Source organism: Hemiscyllium ocellatum, chromosome 24, assembly GCF_020745735.1.
Source record: "Hemiscyllium ocellatum isolate sHemOce1 chromosome 24, sHemOce1.pat.X.cur, whole genome shotgun sequence".
NCBI lineage: Eukaryota > Metazoa > Chordata > Chondrichthyes > Orectolobiformes > Hemiscylliidae > Hemiscyllium > Hemiscyllium ocellatum.
In genome coordinates, this window is record NC_083424.1 from 210,898 (window position 1) to 233,086 (window position 22,189).

At 44.5% G+C, this 22,189-nt stretch overlaps 1 protein-coding gene across 1 annotated transcript in view; it reads left to right on the forward strand.

The window, feature by feature from the left end:
* Positions 1–1,252: 1,252 nt before the first annotated feature.
* Positions 1,253–22,189, forward strand: part of LOC132827435 (scavenger receptor class B member 1-like) — a 37,529-nt gene continuing 16,592 nt past the window's right edge. The window contains exons 1-7 of the mRNA XM_060844123.1: positions 1,253–1,345; positions 3,159–3,319; positions 4,569–4,710; positions 5,546–5,749; positions 10,789–10,884; positions 11,060–11,175; positions 14,927–15,093. Coding sequence (XP_060700106.1) covers positions 1,253–1,345; positions 3,159–3,319; positions 4,569–4,710; positions 5,546–5,749; positions 10,789–10,884; positions 11,060–11,175; positions 14,927–15,093 — 979 coding nt within the window. The remainder of the gene's footprint in view (positions 1,346–3,158; positions 3,320–4,568; positions 4,711–5,545; positions 5,750–10,788; positions 10,885–11,059; positions 11,176–14,926; positions 15,094–22,189) is intronic.

Genomic DNA, 22,189 nt, shown 5'->3' on the forward strand with positions numbered 1-22,189 from the left:
TTGTACCTGCTAAAAGCCTCGCTTTTCCTTCTTATCCAGACCTGAGTACTCCTTGATATCCAGGATTCTCTGGCTTGTTGCTTCTACATTTCACCCTCAAGGGATATTGGGCCTGTTCTCCCCAACTGTTCTGTTGTTGGTTTACTCAAGTAGCTGCTGACCGTTTGCTTTGGTCAGATCCGATCTTATTTTAATAAAGTCTGCCTTTCACACCTCCAATGCTGGCCATATTTTTCCTTTTTCCAGACTTAAAGCACTCGATGTTGTGGTTGTTATCACTAACACTCCCCTACTGACACCTTCAACACCAGGTTGTAAATTTGCTCTCTGAGCTGTTGGGTTTGTTCTCAGACGTTTCGTCACTATGCTGGGTAACATCATCAGTGAGCATCTGGTGAAACGCTGGTGTTCTGTCCCGCTTTCTATTTGTGTGTCTTGGTCTGTTACGGTGGGTGATATCATTTCCAGTTCTTTTTCTCAGAGGTTGCTAAATGGGCTCCACGTCAATGTGCTTATTGATGGAGTTCCTGTTTGAATGCCAGGCCTCCAGGAATTCCCATGCGTGTCTCTGTTTATTCTGTCCCAGGATGGATGTGTTGTCCCAGTCAAAGTGTTGTCCTTCTTCAACTAGTGATAGTGGGTCATGTCTTTTGGAGTTCATGTATGCTGGTGGCTAGTTTTCTGCCTGTCTGTTCGATGTAGTGTTTGTGGCAGTCCTTGCGTGGTATTTTGTGTATGGCATTCGATTTGCTGGTTGTTGGTACAGAGTCCTTTAGGTTCATTTGTAGGTGTTTCAATGTGATGGTAGGTTTGTGGGCTACCATGATGCTAGGCAGTTGGAGTAGTCTGGTAGTCATCTCCAAGATGATTTTGATGTATGATAATGTGGCTAGAGTCCCGGGCGTGTTGTGTCTACTTGTTTGGGTTTGTTGCTTAAGAATCGGCAGACTGTGTTCATCGGGTACCCATTGTTCTTGAATATGCTGTTTAAGTATCTGATTCTTAACTATCGGGGCAATCTTCCCAACCCCCACAAACAGAACTGCATCAGGACATTATGTAAAAGGGCCACAACATACTACAGCACCCAGGAACTACGAGCAGCAGAAGAAAAATACCTGTACAGTGTATTCAAGAACAATGGGTACCCGATGAACACAGTCTGCCGATTCTTAAGCAACAAACCCAAACAAGTAGACACAACACGCCTGGGACTCTAGCCACATTACCATACATCAAAATCATCTTGGAGATGACTACCAGACTACTCCGACTGCCTAGCATCATGGTAGCCCGCAAACCTACCATCACACTGAAACACCTACTAATGAACCTAAAGGACTCTGTACCAACAACCAGCAAATTGAATGCCATACACAAAATACCCCGCAAGGACTGCCACAAACACTACATCGAACAGACAGGCAGAAAACTAGCCACCAGCATACATGAGCACCAACTAGCCACCAAAAGACATGACCCACTATCACTAGTGTTCTTACACAGATGAAGAAGGACACCACTTTGACTGGGACAACACATCCGTCCTGGGACAGACTAAACAGAGACACGCACGGGAATTCCTGGAGGCCTGGCATTCAAACAGGAACTCCATCAATAAGCAAACTGATTTGGATTCTGGATCAGTGGTGCTGGAAGAGCACAGCAGTTCAGGCAGCACTGCACTTTGGATGCTGCCTGAACTGCTGTGCTCTTCCAGCACCACTAATCCAGAATCTGGTTTCCAGCATCTGAACTCATTGTTTTTGCCACATTGATGTGGAGCCCATTTATCAACCTCTGAGAAAAAGAACTGGAAATGATATCACCCACCGTAACAGACCAAGATACATAAATAGAAAGCGGGACAGAACACCAACGCTTCACCAGAGGCTCACTGATGATGTTACCCAGCATAGTGACGAAACGTCTGAGAACAAACCTACCAGCTCAGCGAGCAAATTTACAATTTGAATTTTAACCTGAGCTACAAATCTTCTCAAAAATTGCAAGCCGCCAACACCTGTCTGGCTTCATTCCCCAGATTAGGCCCAGCCCTGCATCTTCCCTTGAAAGAACATCTACGTTTGGATATTAAGTCTCTCCTGAATACATTTCAAGGAATCCATCCCCTCTAATTAATGTCGCAGAAGTTGAAATCCCCTTTTTAGAAATATAATGTTTGACGAGGAGAGATTGAGGAGACTCAAGAATGAAATGTAATTTCACTGAAACTCATCAGATTCATACACAATGTGACAGGGTGGATGCAGGCAGGATATTCACCCTAGCCAGAGAGTCTTGAACTAAGGGGTATGATCTTAAGATATGGGTAAACCATTTATGACTGAGACAAGAAGAAACATCTTCACTCAGAGTGCTGAGACCATGAAATTCCCTACTCTGGCAGCATGTGGAAGCTCATACATTGAGTATGTCTAAGTCAGAAATCAATAGTTTTCTTGAGACGAATGACATCAAGGGGTATGGAGAAAGTGTGGGCAAGTGGCATTGAGGTGGAAGATCAGACATGATCTAACTGAATAGTGGGACTGAATGGCCTCCTCCTGTTTCTGTGTTCCGAATATGGAAGTTTGATCTAATTTATTTGGAAACCTTTGGTTGTACATATTTTTTTTAAAGACAGTGAAAGCAGTCTGTTAATTATGTCACAACTGTGTTTAGTTATATTAAAGTGGTGGATATTTCCTGGGGATGAAGGGAAGGGCGTGCTCCTCTTTAACTGGAATCTTTGCTTGCTGGTCTAGCAGCTGTATTCTGGTTCTATCCTTCACTAATTGCTTCAATCAAAAGATGAAAGGCCAGAGAGTGTGACAGTGGAAGGACAAGGTTGGACAGGAAGGAATGTGTCAATTTAACTTCCTCCTGGGCTGTCTTCTATCCTTGATTCTTGGCAGCTGGTGAGATTAATGATTTTGCTTTTCCTCCATATCCTCCTCTTTTGTCCATATTCTTCACTCCTCCTCCTTATCTTCATTGTCTTCCTCTCTCCCTCTATCTCCTGCTCTTCTTCCTTATGCTCCCTCTCTTTGATGAGTTTCCTCCTCCAGTTCCTATTCATTGTCAAGAAGGCTGAGTGGCCTGTTTCCATTTAGTAATTTCGATGTTCACTTGTGTTTTTTTGTTTCTCAATTCAGAATGTCCAAATCGATCCCAGCAATGGGTTTGCCTACACAGTCTGGCAGGATGTCCCAGTTCCATTCTACATGTCTGTGTATTTCTTTCACATCGAGAACCCTGAGGCAATTCTTCGCGGTGAGAAGCCGATTGTTTCGCAACGTGGACCATATGTTTACCGGTATCTGCTGTTATTTAGGACATTATTTCATTGCTTATTCTTTTCATGTTTTATTCAAAATATGAACATTATTGTCCCTAGAATTGTTGATATTTATACTCAGTACTTCAGGCTTGGGTGAATAGAAAACAATAATCGAATAACAGCAACAAAAAAGTGTTGGAAATACTCAGCAGCTTGGGCAGTAGATGTTGAGAGAGAAACAGAATGAATGTCTCAGGCGAACTGAAGAGGAATAGAAATATTGGAATGATCAAGCCAATGAATGAGGGAGGGGGTGAGAAAAACAGAGGAGATGTGTGAGAGGAGAGGGGACAGGAGAGATTAAATAGCAAAATATTTCATGATGCTACAGCCAAAGAGAGTGGCAGCAGATATCAGAAGGAACCAAAGGTCATGTTCAAAGAAGGTGTGAACAACAATCTTCCAAATTCCCCTCACATGAATTCTCCCGTCCCCTTACTTTAAAGTTCTCTGTACCACCCTCATCCTGTACAATTCACTCACGCATTGATCCCAGCATGATTCAGGTAAAGACTGTCCCAAAGGACTCTCTTCATCTTCCCCCACCCCTGCTGCCAATGCCCAATGAATCAAACCCACCTCTCCCACCACAATCTTATATAACATACATTCAACTCTCCAACACCATTTATCCTGTGCCAATCTGCCTATTGCTCAGATATTATTAACAATGATGTGCTTTTTTAAATAAAGCTCCTCATTGCTCATGATTCCTCAGAAACAGAGCCTTTGGTCCAACTCGTCCGTGCCGATCAGATATCCCAACCCAATCTAGTCTCTTCTGCCAGCATCCGGTCCATATCCCTCCAAACCCTTCCTATTCAGGCAAGTTTTTTTACACAGAGGGTGGTTAGTGCCTGGAATACATTGCCTGAGGAGGTGGTGGAGGTGGATACAATAGCAGCGTTTAAGAGGCATCTTGACAGATACATGAATAGGCAGGGAATGGAAGAATGCGGATTGCATAGAGATAACAGATTTTTAGTTTAGAAGGGCATCGTATGTTAGCACAGTCTTGATGGGTCGAAGGGCCTGTTCCTGTGCTGTACTGTTTTTGTCTTTTTCAGGAATGCGACTATAGCTTTAGCTGAGAAACAACTGTATTTAGTGAACATTGTTAGAGAGCTTGCTAAGCAACTGGGATAAACGATCCTTTTAATGCTTGTGAAACCTTCAGTTAATATTAAATTAAACTGTAATTATTGCTCCATTTGTCATTTTACAGAGAATACAGACCGAAAAGCAACATAACATTTCATGAGAATTATACTGTTTCATATCGTTCATTCCGTCAGTTTCATTTTGTTCCTGAACGTTCAGCTGGGAGTGAGAATGACCAGCTGGTCTTGCCCAACATGCTCGCTCTGGTAAGTTTCAGTCAAAACAGCCTGCAAATCTCAGCAGCATCACATCCAATGCAGATCATGATTAATGTTGCTATAATTTCACATTCACAAAAGATTACATTTGTTTGAGTAAATGATGAGCATCATTAAAATATTAATATATTTGTAGTTGCTGAAGAAATGCTTGGATGTTCTGAAGGATGTGAAGCTGATTGGTCAGAATGGTTCCAAGTGTGAGAGAATTACTTAAAGCAGACAGTGTGGAAAAGTTGGGATTGTCCTCCTCAGAGCAGGAAAGGTCAGGGAAATTTTAGTCCAGCAAACAAAACCATGAAGGGTTTGAATAAAGAAAACAAGTTCCCAGTGGCAAGAGTCAGTGACTTGAAGAGAATCAGTGAAAGATCCAGAGAGGGAGGTGGGGAGATTTTGTTTTGTACAGCGAGTTGTAATGAATTGGAATATGTTCCCATGGCTTTGGCAAAGACAAGGACTGGCATTAATTGACAGTTGAAAACGAAGATGATGCTAATTCTCACATTATAAATATCTCATCTTCCTTTGTTGCAATATTGGCTAAGGTGTCACACACTGCAGCAGTCCTCCTCAATTCCTTTGGGTTCACAGATTTCTGGTTTCTGGGACAATGGGTGTTAACTGAATGCACTGAGAGCACATTTCTGGCACCAATGTTAGTGATATAAATCCACTTCCTGATTCTTGCCCCTATGGAAACTATAGAAATCCTGTGATTCTACATTTCAAAGCATTTCCAACATGAGACTTAATTCTTGCATTTTCTTTAGAATCCAGTGTCATATGAATTGATATCATTGACTCGTGTTTGGTTTAACACTAGGGTGGAGCAATCTTGGCCGAGAATCTGACACCCAAGATGAAGGTCATATTCAACAATGCCATGAAGAAGTTCAATCAAACTGCTTTCTTCAAGAAGACTGTAAAAGAGATAATGTGGGGATATGATGATGAACTTATTAACTTCCTCAAAATGGTTTTCCCAAATCTCCTTCCATTCAAGGACAAATTTGGATTGTTTGCAGATGTGAGTATTATTCACAGCTACCAATATTTAATAAAATAGGTAAAACAGAATCACAGGGAGAATAAACCAGAGAGTGATCAGAGTTCATCGTGTTCACTTTCTCCCTTCCTGCTGGGAGTCTGAACATTATTTACCAACCAGAGTGATCAGGCTTGATCAATGAGTCTGTAATGGACCCACTGTGCAGAGGGGAATCCCCTGCTCTACTCTGAGGCGAGTATGTGATGAGGGTGTGGGGGTAATTAATCAGACTCCACTCTGTCAACCTAGACAAGCAGGAGGCTGAAAGAACACAACAAGCCAGGTAGCATCAGGGAGGTAGAGAAGTTGACATTTCAGGTTCCTCATGGTGGTAAAAACAATGACTGCAGATGCTGGAAACCAGATTCTGGATCAGTGGTGCTGGAAGAGCACAGCAGTTCAGGCAGCATCCGAGGAGCAGTGAAATCGACGTTTCGGGCAAAAGCCCTTCATCAGGAATAAAGCTTTATTCCCGATGAAGGGCTTTTGCCCGAAACGTTGATTTCACTGCTCCTCGGATGCTGCCTGAACTGCTGTGCTCTTCCAGCACCACTGATCCAGTTTCAGGTTCCTGCCTGTCTAATTTGGATTTCAGCATCTGTAGTTTTTTTGTCTCTCTCCACTCTGTCAACAGCCACAACCAAATAGGCCTTTAAATTGATACTGACTCGAGAGCCTCCTCCTTCCGGTGCTGCTAGTATTAACCCAGGCCTAGGAGAGGAGCTAGCTGGGCAGGAAGCACACTGAGCTAATCCTGGCACTGTCAGTAGGTTGATGGAGGGGAGCCAGAGGAGTTCCCTCCATCAAGGACAATCAATATCTGATTGACAAGCCCAGCATCAATACCATCAACAATGCATTGGGTTCAGCCAGGTCTACTCAGCTCCTGGACTCATTCCAGCCTTGGTTCAAACGTGGACAGAAGAGCTGAATTCCAGAGGGGAGGGGAGAGTGACAGCCACTGATTTCAAGGTTATATTTAACTGAATGTGGCATCAAGGAGCCCTGGCAAAACTAGAATCAGTGGGGATTGGGCAAGCTCTCCACTGGTTGGAGTCACACCTGTGACATAGCCCACAACTAGAGGCATGGTCTACAAATAAGGGGTAAGCCATTCAGGACTGAGAGGAGGAAACGTTTCTTCACTCAGAGCTGTGAACCTGTGGGGGGCAGTTTATTAGATATATTCAAGAGGGAGCTGAATATTAGCCTTGTGGCTGAAGGGATCAAGGAGTGAGGGTGGGAATAGGATACAGAGAATGCATAATTAGCTATGATCATATTGAATGATACTGCAGGCTAAAGGGGTCAAATGGCCTACTCCTGCAGCTGTATTTTATAGGAAGATGGTTGTGATTGTTGAAGCCAAGTTTGAATGAAAATCCATGCGGTTTCGGACGGTTTCATGTAAGACAAAGGAATATTTTGGTGCAGATTGTTACCCAGCACATAGGAAGAAGATCTTAGTTGTTGGAGATCAGATATCTCAGCTCTGCAGGAGTTCCTCAGAGTACTGTCCTTGGCCCAATCATCTTTAGCTGTTTCATCAATGACCTTCCCTTCATCAGAATGTAAGAAGTTGGGATGTTTGCTGATGATTGCACAGTGTTCAGCACCATTTGTGATTCTGAAGCAGTCCATATTCAAATGCCACATGATATCCAGGCTTTGGTTGACAAATAGGAGAAAGTGAGGTCTGCAGATGCTGGAGATCAGAGCTGAAAATGTGTTGCTGGAAAAGCGCAGCAGGTCAGGCAGCATCAAGGGAGCAGGAGAATCGACGTTTCGGGCAAAAGCCCTTCTTCAAGTGGCAACTAGCTTTCACACCCTCCAAATGCCAGGCAATGACCATCTCTAAAAAGAGACAAATTAATCACTGCCATTGACATTCAACCATGTTACCAATACTGAATCTATCAACATCTTGAGATGCCACTACAGACCCCTGTAGAACACCACCAGTCATGCACCTCCAGTTTGAAAAACACACTTCTACTACTACTCTCTGTGTTCTATGGGCAAGCCAATTCTGAATCCATGCAGCCAAATCACTGTGGATCCCACACATCTTAAGCTTTTGAATGAGGCTACAATCAGGGACATTGTTGAAAGCTTCAATAAAATTGATGTAAACAATCCACTGCTCTACCCTCATTGATCACCTTGATCACCTCCTTGAACAATTCAATCAGGTAAGTAAGACCTGCTCTGCACAAGGCCATACCGAGACTATACTTTTCAAATCCTATCCCTAAGAATCCTCTCCAATAGCTTCTCAACCACCGATATGTGACTCGCTGGTCTATAATTTCCTGGATTATCCCTATTTCCCTTCTTGAACAACATTAGCTACTCACCAGTCCTCAGGAACCTCTCCAGTGGCTAATGACAGTATTGGTCAAGGCGCCAGCAACCTCCTCTCTTGCCTCTCTCAGTAACTTGAGGTAGATCCCATTGGGCCCTCAGGACTAGTCACCTTAATGCGCTTCTAGAAATCCAACAGCACTTGTTTCTTAACCTCTTGACCACACAAATCTTACTATCCTCCATATCCTTCTCCTGGGTGAATACCGAGGCAAAGTACTCATTTAGGATCTCACCAACGTCCTCGGCCATCAAGGCACAAGTCCCCCCTTTTATCCTTCTCTCCAGTTATCCTCTTGTTTTTAATGTGTGTATGAAATACCCTGAGATTTTACTTTAACCATATTTGCCAAGGACACTTCATGGTCTCTCTTTGCTCTCCTAACTCCCTGCTTGATTTCTTTCCTACTTTGTTTATATTCCTCAAGGTTTATATTCCTGAGTTTATAGAACTCAGATTTCTTCAGTTTCCTCATTTCCTCTCCCCCCACCTTGTCTCAGTCCCAACCTTCGAACTTAGCTCCACCCTCCTAACCTGCAATCTTCTTCCTGACCTCTCCGCCCGCACCCCCACTCCAGCCTATCACCCTCACCATAACCTCCTTCCACCTATCGCATTTCCAATGCCCCTCCCCCAAGTCCCTCCTCCCTACCTTTTATCTTAGCCTGCTTGGCACACTCTCCACATTCCTGAAGAAGGGCTCATGCCCGACACGTCGATTCTCCTGTTCCTTGGATGCTGCCTGACCTGCTGCGCTTTTCCAGCAACACATTTTCAGCTCTGATCTCCAGCATCTGCAGTCCTCACTTTCTCCTATATTCCTCAAGGGCCCTGTCTGATTTTAGGTTTCTAAATCTTGCATATACATCCTTTCTCTTTTTGACTAAATTCAAAATCTCTCTTGTCGCCCAAGTGTCCTTTACCTTGCCTTCCTAGTTCTTCCTCTTTCCTGGAACATCCTAGTCCTGAACTCTCATCAGTAAGCATTTTAACAATTCCTACAGTTGAGTAGCACCATATCCACAAAAAACAAAATGATCTTGATCAATTGAATCAATGGGCTGAAGAATGGCAAGTGGAGTTCACTTTGGAAAAATGTGATGTATTGCATGTTAGTAAAATAAGCAAAGACAAGACTTATACAATAAAAAGCAGGGCCTTAGGCAGTGTTGTAGATGGGAGACCTAATGATGCAGGTACATAATTCTTTGAAGTTTGCATCACATATAGACAGGGTTAAAAATCACACAACATCAGGTTATAGTCCAACAGGTTTAATTGGAAGCACCAGCTTTTGGAGCGCTGCTCCTTCATCCACCTGTACAACCACCTGATGAAGGAGCGTCGCTCCGAAAGCTGGTGCTTCCAATTAAACCTGTTGGACTATAACCTGGTGTTGTGTGATTTTTAACTTTGTCCACCCCAGTCCAACGCCGGCATCTCCCAATATAGACAGGGTGGTTAAGAATGTGGCTATTTGGCATGCTTGTCTTGATTGCTCAAACCATTTGAGTACAGCAGTTAGGACGTTACATTGAGGTTGTACAGAGTATTGGTGAGACCTCTTCTGCAATACAGTGTACAATTCTGGTCTCTTTGTTAAGGATAATATTAAGCTGGGTAGAGTTCAAAAGAGACTCTATGACTCTATAACATACTGTCCCCTCTACCACTGATGCTCAGTAGCAGCAGTGTGCACTATCTTCAAGATGCACTCCAGAGTTTCACCAAAGATCCTTAGATAGCACCTTCCAAACCCACAACTGCTTTTATCTAGAAGGACAAGGGCAGTTTATGCATAGGAACACCATCCCCTGAAAATACTCCTCCAAGCCACTCACCATCCTGACTTGCTGTTCTTTCATCGTCACTCAGTCAAAATCCTGGAATTCCCTCCCTAAGGAACATTGTGGGTCAACCTACAACACACAGACAGCAGTGATTCAAGAAACCAGCTCAGAGCACCTTCTCAAGGGTAACTAGGGACAAGCAATAAAGACTGACCCAGCAAGTGATACCTCCATCCCATGATTGACTCAGGGAATTATGTCCCACAAGAACCTTGGCTCCTTGTTGCTGCTTGTTGGGTTTGTAATTCGTAATGCAGGCCAGACAACAATGATTCACATGGGAAAGGAAAATTAATGATGGTGTAGATGAATACAGGCTATTTGTATGTTGTTCACTAACTCTTGAAACATGATCCTTCAAGATCAAAATAATCAGTGAATTTTTCTTTGATGAAGAGAGGAGGATCCAGTTAATGTGTGATTTAATGTAGCCCAGTTCCTATAGGAAGTTGTCATGAGACAGCTCCCGAAGACTCAGATTGTGATTTTCCAGGATCGAAGTGCTGGTCCCTGCTCTGACTGAACTCTTTACCTCCCACAGTGCAGGACCTCACCAGAACACAGTTGAGGCTGCTTTCACATTATCAAATGAATTTGATCTTAATTTGTGTGCAGCAAATCTCTGCAAAATAAATGGAGCTGAAAGTTTCTGCAGATGGGAGATGCTGTGTCAAAATAACCTTTTCATCTAATTTCCTGTCATAATGTGATTAGTTTATCCTCTGCCAGTGGGGAGAATTTCCACAGTTCCTTCATGTAAAATGTAAATGATCTAACAACCTATTCTCTGATTTTGTTAACAGTTGAACAACACAGACACTGGACTATTCACAATTAATACAGGAGTTGATGACATTAATAAAGTCCATAAAATTAACACTTGGAATGGCCTTAAACAGGTACTGACCTTCTCAGCAGCTCAGTGAGTGACCAGTATATCGTGATGGAGAAGCTAATGGGCCACCCGGGATTCTTATATTCCATCACTGATATGATATTATTGATCAAATAACTTTTGATAACTTTGTTTATTATTAAATGGGATTCTTTATAAAGACCTTTCTCATATTCCAGGTAAATTTCTGGCATTCTGACCAGTGCAACATGTTGAATGGGACAGCAGGTGAAATGTGGCCTCCATTTATGGATCCATCAGATACTTTAAAGTTTTTTAGTCCTGATGCCTGTAGGTACGACTCAAATTATCATTAACAAAGATTTGTGAGAATGTGAGATTATTGTAAACAGAATGAGTGTTTGATAAAAGCTGCAAGTTCATAATATAAAGGGTAGAGCTCAGTTGGTGAAAAAGGCAATGAAGAGGTTCAGAAATTTCTGATTTTATTTGACATTATTCCCCAAAGTACAATGTTTAATGAAGATGTCGTGGGATAGACATCGTGGGATAGACATCGTGGGATAGACATTGTGGGATAGACATCGTGGGATAGACATCGTGGAATAGACATTGTGGGATAGACATTGTGGGATAGACATCGTGGGATAGACATTGTGGGATAGACATCATGGGATAGACATCATGGGATAGACATCGTGGAATAGACATTGTGGGATAGACATCGTGGGATAGACATCGTGGGATAGACATCGTGGGATAGACATCGTGGGATAGACATTGTGGGATAGACATCGTGGGATAGACATCGTGGGATAGACATTGTGGGATATGTGCCTTGTTGCATTCATGGCAAATGCAAACTATGAAATATTTCAGAGCAAATGCAAAAAGACACAAAAATACTGAGTAATGTAAAGTCAAATACGAATGAAAAACAGAGAAGTAACAATTAATGAAAATATACTGAAGAAATTAATGTCTCAAAAAGCTGAAAAATTTCCAAAGGTGGTCATTCTTCGTATTTTAACCAACTTGCTGAGTGATACTATTACACCTCAGGAGCAGGAGGGACTTGAATCCAGGCCTCCTGGGTCAAAGATAGGGATACTACCACTGCACCACTGAGCACATAAGGCAGCAGTGATGGGAAGAGTGGACACATTGGTTTCAATCTTCCAGAATTCCCTAGGTTCTAGAACAACTCCTAAGGATTGGAATGTCAAAAATAAAACCCAGGTATTTAAGGAAAGAAGGAGAAAGAAAACCATGATCAATTCAGACAGTTTTCCCCAAATCAGCAGTAAGGAAAATATCAGAATTTATTAATAGGGAGTTTCAAGTCACATACAATTGAGGAGAGTCACCACAGAGTTATGCTTGGAACTGCCTTCTCCATGGGGGTCGGTATCTGAGGACAGAATGGTCTCTGCCAACTTGCTGCTACCTCTTAGAGACTACCTTCTTCTCCAGAAGTCTGTCGGTGCAAGACAGTGTGTTCAGTGAGGTGCCTACCACAGCTGAATAGCTGGCATGTAGAAGCTGTGATGATATGGGTATGTGAGGGTGACGTGAGGCAGTGAGTGCAGGTTTCAGTTGGGTTTGTTTGAGGTTGTTGGGACATGAACATAGGGCAGTGACTAATGGAGCTATGACTGAGATCGAGGATCTGGAATGGAAATCACTGACTTTGATGACTTGTTTCGTGCTGTTACACTTCTTGCAGCATTGTGTCCAGACCAATGGCATTGCAGTGCTGGCTTTGGTAGCCGTGGTCACTACTCTCACTGCCTTGAAGGGAGGGCCTCCTGGTCCCAATCGAGACAATCACCCTCCATATACCAGCCCCGACATCAACAATTGCTCTCCAGGTATCAGTCATCACATTAATAATCTCTGTCCAGGTATCACTCCCGACATTAATAATCTCCCTCCAGGTATCACCCTCTACATTAATAATCTCTGTCCAGGTATCACCCCCTACATTAATAATCTCCCTCCAGGTTTAACTCCCTGCATTAACAAACTCCCTCCAGGAGATAGTGAGGATCTGGATTCTGGAGATCAGAGTTGAGAGTGTTTTGCTGGAAAAGCACAGCAGGTCAGGCAGCATCCAAGGAGCAGAGAATCGACGTTTCAGATCAAAGCCCTTCATCAGGAATGAGGTTGGGAGCCTCATGGTGGAGCTCAGCTACTTTGTCCCACACCCACCCCCCCTCCCACTTATCTCTCCACTCCCGAGAAGGGAGGGATTGTCTTATGAGGAAAGTCTGAGGGACTTGAGGCTGTTTCCGTTAAAGAAAAGAAGGTTGAGAGTTGACTTAATTGACACATATAAGATAATCAGAGGGTTAGATAGGGTGGACAGGGAGACCCTTTTTCCTCAGATGGCAATGGCCAGCACGAGGGGACATAGATTTAAATTTGTTAGCTCAGTTAGCAAGGCAGCTGATTTATGATCTAGAGAAACACTAACAGCTTGGGCTCAATTCCTGCTTCTGGCTGAAGTTACCATGAAAGACTTTCCTTCTCAACAGTGCCTGAGGCATAGTGCCCTTCAGGTTAAGGTCTGTGGTGAGTACGCCGTTATAGTGCAAAACTATTGTACAACTGGGGCTTTAGACTGTGGTGGGGGAGGGGAGGGTGGGGGGGTGGTTGGGGGGGGTGTGGGGGAAGCAGTGCTGAGTCAAACAGGGAGGGCACTGTTCCTTTAGGGCTGGCACGGTGACTCAGTGGTTAGCACTGCTGCCTCACAGCACCAGGGACCTGGGTTCAATCCCTGCCTCAGGCAACTGTCTGTGTGGAGTTTGCACGTTCTCCCCGTGTCTGCGTGGGTTTCCTCCCACAGTCCAAAGATGTGCAGGTCAGGTGAATTGGCCACACATAATTGCCCCTAGTGTTAGGTGCATTAGACAGAGGAATGGGTCTGGATGGGTTACTCTTTGGAGGGTTGGTGTGTATTTGTAGGGTTGAAGGGCCTGTTTCCATACTGTTGCTAACTTAATCTATTGTCCCTCACTGAGGGGGATCTTGATCACTACTGTCCCTCAGTGAGGGGACTCCTGATCACTACTGTCCCTCAGTGAGGGGACTCCTGATCACTACTGTCCCTCAGTGAGGGGACTCCTGATCACTACTGTCCCTCAGTGAGGGGACTCCTGATCACTACTGTCCCTCAGTGAGGGGAATCTTAATCACTACTATCCCTCAGTGAGGGGAATCCTGATCATCTGCAGTCCTCACTTTCTCCTAAATTGGGGGAAGGCCAACTACAGCTCTCCATGAACTGTGAGAGATGTAGGACAGATGTCAGAGGCTCTTTATCCAGAGACCTAGAAGGGTGTAGAGATCCCTGCAGCAGCAGCAGCAGCAGCAGCGGACTCGACAACCTTAAGGGCATTTAAATGGTCATTGGGTGGGAATATTGACAAGAATACAAAGTGTAGGATAGATGGGCTTCAGATTGGTTCCACACGTTGGAGCAATTTCGAAGTCCGAAGGGAACTGTGTTGCGCTGTAATGTTCTATGTTCTATGATTCTAACCTGCTACAGCTGGAATGCAACTCACCATCCGATGCTTCAACCTGAATGCAGGTTGACTTTAATCTGGGGGCGTTTGAGCGATGCAGTCATGTGAGGGAGTGTTCAGCATTGGGCTACATGTTGCAATCCTGTAAATGAGTTCTCAATATGAGGTTCCCCTGCATCACTTAAATGGATTCGAGGCACTCATCATCACTGCAACCAATATCAGTGCGATCTTATGGTTGGTTACATTTATTTATTGTGGGTGTCACTGGCAGGATCAGTGTTTCTGTCTCCCTCGTTGCCCCTGAGAAGGTTGCTTCAAGCTGCCTGTAAACTCTGGTTCATTCTCCCAGATGTTTCTGGTTGGGCTGCATTGCATATTCTGTGTGTGCCGTTGGGGAATGGTCACTTTGATAGCTTTGGACCACATGCTGTGAACAAGTGACATAGTTGATGTGTCCAATGACCTTCAACAATGATCGTTATTTCACTTTGCAGTTATAAAGTTAGTAAGAAATTTATTCTTAAAACAAGATTACTTTTTAAATTTGAACAGGTCATTGGAGTTAGTTTACCAAAATTCAGACTCAACCTTTGGGATACCCTCCTTCCGATACATAGCCCCGAAGACCATGTTCGCAAATGGGACTGTATATCCACCCAATGAAGGCTTTTGTCCGTGCAGAGAGTCTGGAGCGATGAACGTTAGCACGTGCAGACACCGTGAGTATATCCGTCTGCAGAACACATTGTTTAACTGTGAAAACAAAGGACTATAAGAGTTGAATACACCATAACATTTCCTCATAAAAAAAATCCTCATCCCAGGCATGATTAAGTGAAGCTCCTCTCCCTGTGCAATTATATCCTTTCTCATATGTACGCAGTGTTGCAGGTATTGTCTTACCAATTCCCTATTTTAGCAAAATGTACTTACTTGTATGTTCCGTTCTGCTTGCAATAAATGCTAACAGTCCACTTGCCTTCTCAATCATATGCTATCCCTGTAAACTACCCTTATGCGGTTTATGTACCAGGACATTCAGATCCCATTGTATCCTCTGTATCTTCACATTTTACAGTCTCTCTTCATTTGGAGAGGTTTGGAACAAAAGGCAGACAAGAAACAAAAATGGAAGGCAGTATAGCAATGATGAAAAGCAAATGGTGCCATAGTGCAAAATAAAACTAAGGTGACTAATGTGGTTAAAAAGATAATTCTAAAGCCTTTGTATCTTAATGCATAGAGCATTTGCAATAATGTAGATGAATTTGCAGCTTGAATTAGTATAAGCAGTTATGATATCATGTAATTGCAGAGACCTGGCTGCAGGATAGGAATTGAACATCCAGCAATATTCATCATTTAGAAAGAACAGAGAAAAAGGGAAAGGAGGTGGAGTAGCATTTTTAGTAAAGGAAATGTATCAGTGCGATAGTGAGAAAGGATATTGGCTCAGAAAATCATGAAGTGGAGTCTGTATTGGTGGAGATAAGATATGTCAAAGGGTAGAGAATGCTGTTGGGGGTTAGTGAAAACACAAATGAAGGCATCAAACAAGAAATCAGAGACGATGCAATGAGAGTATGTCATCATGGATGACTTTAATTTACGTGTGCTGAAAATGTGTTGCTGGTTAAAGCACAGCAGGTCAGGCAGCATCCAAGGAACAGGAAATTCGACGTTTCGGGCCAGAGCCCTTCATCAGGAATGAGGAGAGGGTGCCAAGCAGGCTAAGATAAAAGGTAGGGAGGAGGGACTTGGGGGAGGGGCGATGGAGATGTGATAGGTGGAAGGAGGTCAAGGTGAGGGTGATAGGCCGGAGTGGGGTGGGGGCGGAGAGGTCAGGAAGAGGATTGCAGGTTAGGAGGGCGGTGCTGAGTTCAAGGGAATCGACTGAGACAAGGTGGGGGGAGGGGAAATGAGGAAACTGGAGAAATCTGAGTTCATCCCTTGTGGCTGGAGGGTTCCCAGGCGAAAGATGAGGCGCTCCTCCTCCAGCCGTCGTGTTGTTATGTTCTAGCGATGGAGGAGTCCAAGGACCTGCATGTCTTCGGTGGAGTGGGAGGGAGAGTTAAAGTGTTGAGCCACGGGGTGGTTGGGTTGGTTGGTTTGGGCGTCCCAGAGGTGTTCTCTGAAACGTTCTGCAAATAGGCGGCCTGTCTCCCCAGTATAGAGGAGGCCACATTGGGTGCAGCGGATGCAATAGATGATGTGTGTGAAGGTGCAGGTGAATTTGTGGCGGATATGGAAGGATCCCTTGGGGCCTTGGAGAGAAGTAAGGGAGGAGGTGTGGGCGTAAGTTTTGCATTTCCTGCGGTTGCAGGGGAAGGTGCCGGGAGTGGAGGTTGGGTTGGTGGGGGGTGTGGACCTGACGAGGGAGTCATGAAGGGAGTGGTCTTTGCGGAACGCTGATAGGGGAGGGGAGGGAAATATATCCCTGGTGGTGGGGTCCGTTTGGAGGTGGCGGAAATGACGGCGGATGATACACTGTATACGGAGGTTGGTGGGGTGGTAGGTGAGAACCAGTGGGGTTCTGTCTTGGTGGCGGTTGGAGGGGCGGGGCTCAAGGGCGGAGGAGCGGGAAGTAGAGGAGATGCGGTGGAGGGCATCGTCGATCAGGTCTCCTCCCACCCTGCCCCCTGTAAAAACTCCATCCCATATTCCCAATTCCTTCGTCTCTGCCGCATCTGCTCCCAGGAGGACCAGTTCCAATACCGTACAGCCCAGATGGCCTCCTTCTTCAAGGACCGCAGATTCCCCCCAGACGTGATCGACGATGCCCTCCACCGCATCTCCTCCACTTCCCGCTCCTCCGCCCTTGAGCCCCGCTCCTCCAACCGCCACCAAGACAGAACCCCACTGGTTCTCACCTACCACCCCACCAACCTCCGTATACAGCGTATCATCCGCCGTCATTTCCGCCACCTCCAAACGGACCCCACCACCAAGGATATATTTCCCTCCCCTCCCCTATCAGCGTTCCGCAAAGACCACTCCCTTCGTGACTCCCTCGTCAGATCCACACCCTCCACCAACCCAACCTCCACTCCCGGCACCTTCCCCTGCAACCACAGGAAATGCAAAACTTGCGCCCACACCTCCTCCCTTACTTCTCTCCAAGGCCTCAAGGGATCCTTCCATATCCGCCACAAATTCACCTGCACCTCCATACACATCATCTATTGCATCCGCTGCACCCGATGTGGCCTCCTCTATATTGGGGAGACAGGCCGCCTACTTGCAGAACGCTTCAGGGAACACCTCTGGGACGCCCGAACCAACCAACCCAACCACCCCGTGGCTCAGCACTTTAACTCTCCCTCCCACTCCACCGAAGACATGCAGGTCCTTGGACTCCTCCATCGGCAGAACATAACAACACGACGGTTGGAGGAAGAGCGCCTCATCTTCCGCCTGGGAACCCTCCAGCCACAAGGGATGAACTCAGATTTCTCCAGTTTCCTCATTTCCCCTCCCCCCACCTTGTCTCAGTCGATTCCCTTGAACTCAGCACCGCCCTCCTAACCTGCAATCCTCTTCCTGACCTCTCCGCCCCCACCCCACTCCGGCCTCACCTTGATCTCCTTCCACCTATCACATCTCCATCGCCCCTCCCCCAAGTCCCTCCTCCCTACCTTTTATCTTAGCCTGCCTGGCACCCTCTCCTCATTCCTGATGAAGGGCTCTGGCCCGAAACGTCGAATTTCCTGTTCCTTGGATGCTGCCTGACCTGCTGTGCTTTAACCAGCAACACATTTTCAGCTCTGATCTCCAGCATCTGCAGACCTCACTTTTTACTCTTTAATTTACATGTAGCTTGGAAGATCCAAATTTGTAATGGTTCTGTGGAGCAACATTTCATGGAGTCTGTACATGGTGGTATTTTAAACATCAAGAAACCAACCAGGGAACAGGCTATTCAAAACTGGATACTGCAATGAGAAAGAATTAATCAAGGATCTTGTTTGGAGTCCTTTTGCGAAGAGTGACCATAATATGATAGAATTCTTAATTAAGATGGAGAGTGAAGTATTCTAAACTGAAACCAGGGTCCTGAATCAAATAAAAGGAACTACCAGAAGGTGTGAAGTGCAAATGGGCAAAGATGAATTGGAGAATCTTACTAAAGGATAATGGTTCATGTTTCAAGAACACCTGCATCAATTATAACAATGATTCATTCCTGTCTGGTGCAAAAATACAAGAGGAAAGGTGGCTGAACCATGGCTTATATTAGAAATTCCAGATAATATTAGAACCAAAGAGGAGATGTATGAAGTTGCCAGAAAAAGACAACAATTCTGAAGATGAGGAGCATTTGGAATTTAGCTAAAGAAAACAAACAAATTGATCAAGAGGGCTAAATAAAGTGCAAGAAACATGGAGACTAACTGTAAAAGCTTCTATAAATCTGTGAAGAGAAAAAATTAGTGCAGACAAATGTTGATTGCCCACAGTCAGAAGCCGGGTAGGGAGCAAAGGAATGACAGAAGAATTAAAGACAGACTTTGGTTTTGTCGTCACAAAAGAGGACACAAATAACTGACCAGAAATATTAGGGAATCAAGGATCTAGTGAGAGGGTGAAATTGAAGATAATCAGTGTTTGTAAGAGAATGACACTGAGAAAATTAATGGGGTTAAAGGCTGACAAATCACCAGGCCTGGTAATCTACATTTCAGAATACTAAGACAAGGTTCCCCATGGGAGAATGATTAGCAAGGTTAGATCACATGGAATACAGGGACAACTAGCCATTTGGATACAGAACTGGCTCAAAGGTAGAAGACAGGTGGTGGAGGGTTGTTTTTCAGACTGGAGGCCTGTGACCAGTGGAGTGCCACAAGGATCGGTGCTGGGTCCTCTACTTTTGTCATTTATATAAATGATTTGGATGCGAGCATAAGAGGGACAGTTAGTAAGTTTGCAGATGACACCAGAATTGGAGGTGTAGTGGACAACAAAGAGGGTTACCTCAGATTACAACAGGATCTGGACCAGATGGGCCAATGGGCTGAGAAGTGGCAGATGGAGTTTAATTCAGATAAATGCGAGGTGCTGCATTTTGGGAAAGCAAATCTTAGCAGGATTTGTATACTTAATGGTAAGGTCCTAGGGAGTGTTGCTGAACAAAGGGACCTTGGAGTGCAGGTTCATAGCTCCCTGAAAGTGGAGTCGCAGGTAGATAGGATAGTGAAGAAGGCATTTGGTATGTTTTCCTTTTTTGGTCAGAGTATTGAGTACAGGAGTTGGGAGGTCATGTTGCGGCTGTACAGGACATTGGTTAGGCCACTGTTGGAATATTGCGTGCAATTCTGGTCTCCTTCCTATCGGAAAGATGTTGTGAAACTTGAAAGGGTTCAGAAAAGATTTACAAGGATGTTGCCAGGGTTGGAGGATCTGAGCTACAGGGAGAGGCTGAACAGGCTGGGGCTGTTTTCCCTGGAGCGTTGGAGGCTGAGGGGTGACCTTATAGAGGTTTACAAAATTACGAGGGGCATGGTCAGTCGGGGAATCCAGAACTAGAGGGCATAGGTTTAGGGTGAGAGGGGAAAGATATAAAAGAAACCTAAGGGGCAACTTTTTCACGCAGAGGGTGGTATGTGTTTGGAATGAGCTGCCAGAGGATGTGGTGGAGGCTGGTACAATTGCAACATTTAAGAGGCATTTGGATGTGTATATGAATAGGGAGGGTTTGGAGGGATATGGGCCGGGTGCTGGCAGGTGGGACTAGATAGGGTTGGGATATCTGGTCGGCATGGATGGGTTGGAAGAAGGGTCTGTTTCCATGCTGTACATCTCTGACTCTATGACTCTAAAGGAAATGGTCCTGGAAAAATTGAATATATTGATGAGCATCTTCCAAAGTTCTATAGACTTTGGAGCAGTTCCTATAAATTGGAGAATGGGAAATGCAACCCTACTGGGAAATGGAGGAAGAGAAAACAGAATTATAGAGCAGTTAGCCTGACATCAGTTGCGGGGAAAGGCTAGAGTCTGTTAGAACATGACATTTAGATATCATTAAATGGACTGGAAAAGCCAATATGTGTTTATGAAAAGCAAACCATGCTTAAAAAAATCATCAAGAGATTTTTGGGGATGTAACTAATAGAATAGATAAAGGAGAACGAGTGAATACAAAGGAACAAAGAGTGGTACACCACAGGAGCAGGCCCTTCGGCCCTAGGCTGCACTGATACATGATGTCTTTCTAAATTAAAAGCCTTTTGGATTAGATTCCCTACAGCATGGAAACAGGCCCTTCGGCCCAACCAGTCTACACCGACCCTCCGAAAAATAACCCACCCAGACCCATTTTCCTCTGACTAATGCACCTAACATTGTGGGCAATTTAGCATGGGCCAATTCACCTGACCTGCACATCTTTGGACTGCGGGAGGAAACTGGAGCAAAACCCACGCAGACACGGGGAGAATGTGCAAACTCCACACAGACAGTCACCCGAGGCTGGAATTGAACCTGGGATCCTGGTGCTGTGAGGCAGTAGTGCTAACCACTGAGCCTTTCACATTCTCTTTTAAACTTACCCCCTTTTACCTTAAACCTATGGTCTCTCATAATTGACATTTCTACCCTGGGAAGAAGATTCTGACTGATTCTATTTGTGCCTCTCATCATTTTGTAAATTTCTATCAAGTCACTCCTCAGCGTTCAATATTCTAGTGGAAGAATCCAAGTTTATCCAATCTCTCCTCATAGCTAAAACCCTCCAAAATAGGCAACATTGTGGTTAAAAGTTTCTTACTCTCTCCAAATTCTCCACATCCTTATGGTAGTGTGGTGACCAGAACAAATATTACAAGTGTGGCCTCACCAATGTTCTATACAGCTGCAACATACCTTTCCCATTTTTATACTTTATGCCCCAACTGATGAAGGCGAGCATGGTATATGCCTCCTTAACTACCTTATCCACTTATGTTGTCACTTTCAGAGAACTGTGTACCTGTACGCCTAGATCCCTCTGTATGTCGACACTACTAAAGGTTCTGCCATTTACTGTATACTTCCCTCCTGCATTAGATCTTAACAAAATGCATCACTCACATTGTCCGGATTAAATTCTATCTGCCATTTCCCCACCCAAGACGCTAACCTATATCTTGCTGTATCCTCTGGCATTCGTCCTCACTATTCACAGCTCCCACAATCATTGTGTCTTCCGCAAACTTACTAACCAGGCCATATACACACTCCAAGGAGAAGGGCTTAAAGACGTCGATTCTCCTGTTCCTTGGATGCTGCCTGACCTGCTGCGCTTTTCCAGCAACACATTTTCAGCATATACACACTTTTCCTACTCATTTAGATATATGGGGTCCCAGGATTGATCCCTGAGGAACACCACTAGTCACAGATCTCCAATCAGAAAAACACCCTTTTACTGTGACTCTGTCTTCTCTGACTAAGCCAGTTCTGTATCCATCTTACCAGTTTATTGCAGATCCCAGGTGACTTCACCTTTTGTATCAACCTGTCATAAGGTTGTGAATTTGGTTTTCCAAAAGGTTCAATGTAAAAGGTTAGTGGGTAAAATTAAAGCACATGGGATAGCAGGTAAGGGATTAGAATAGATTGAGAATTGGTTAATACTTGTGGAGTAGTGATTCAGAATAAATGGTTTGGTTTGACCATGTGGGATGCAGTAACTGTTATGACCAGTGTTTGGGCTCCAGCTGTTCACATTATGTATCAATAGCCTGGATGAGGGAACCAAATGCAACATTTCCAAATTTGCAATGACACAAAACTGGATGGGATTGTGAATGACAAGTAGGTTTCAAGATGATG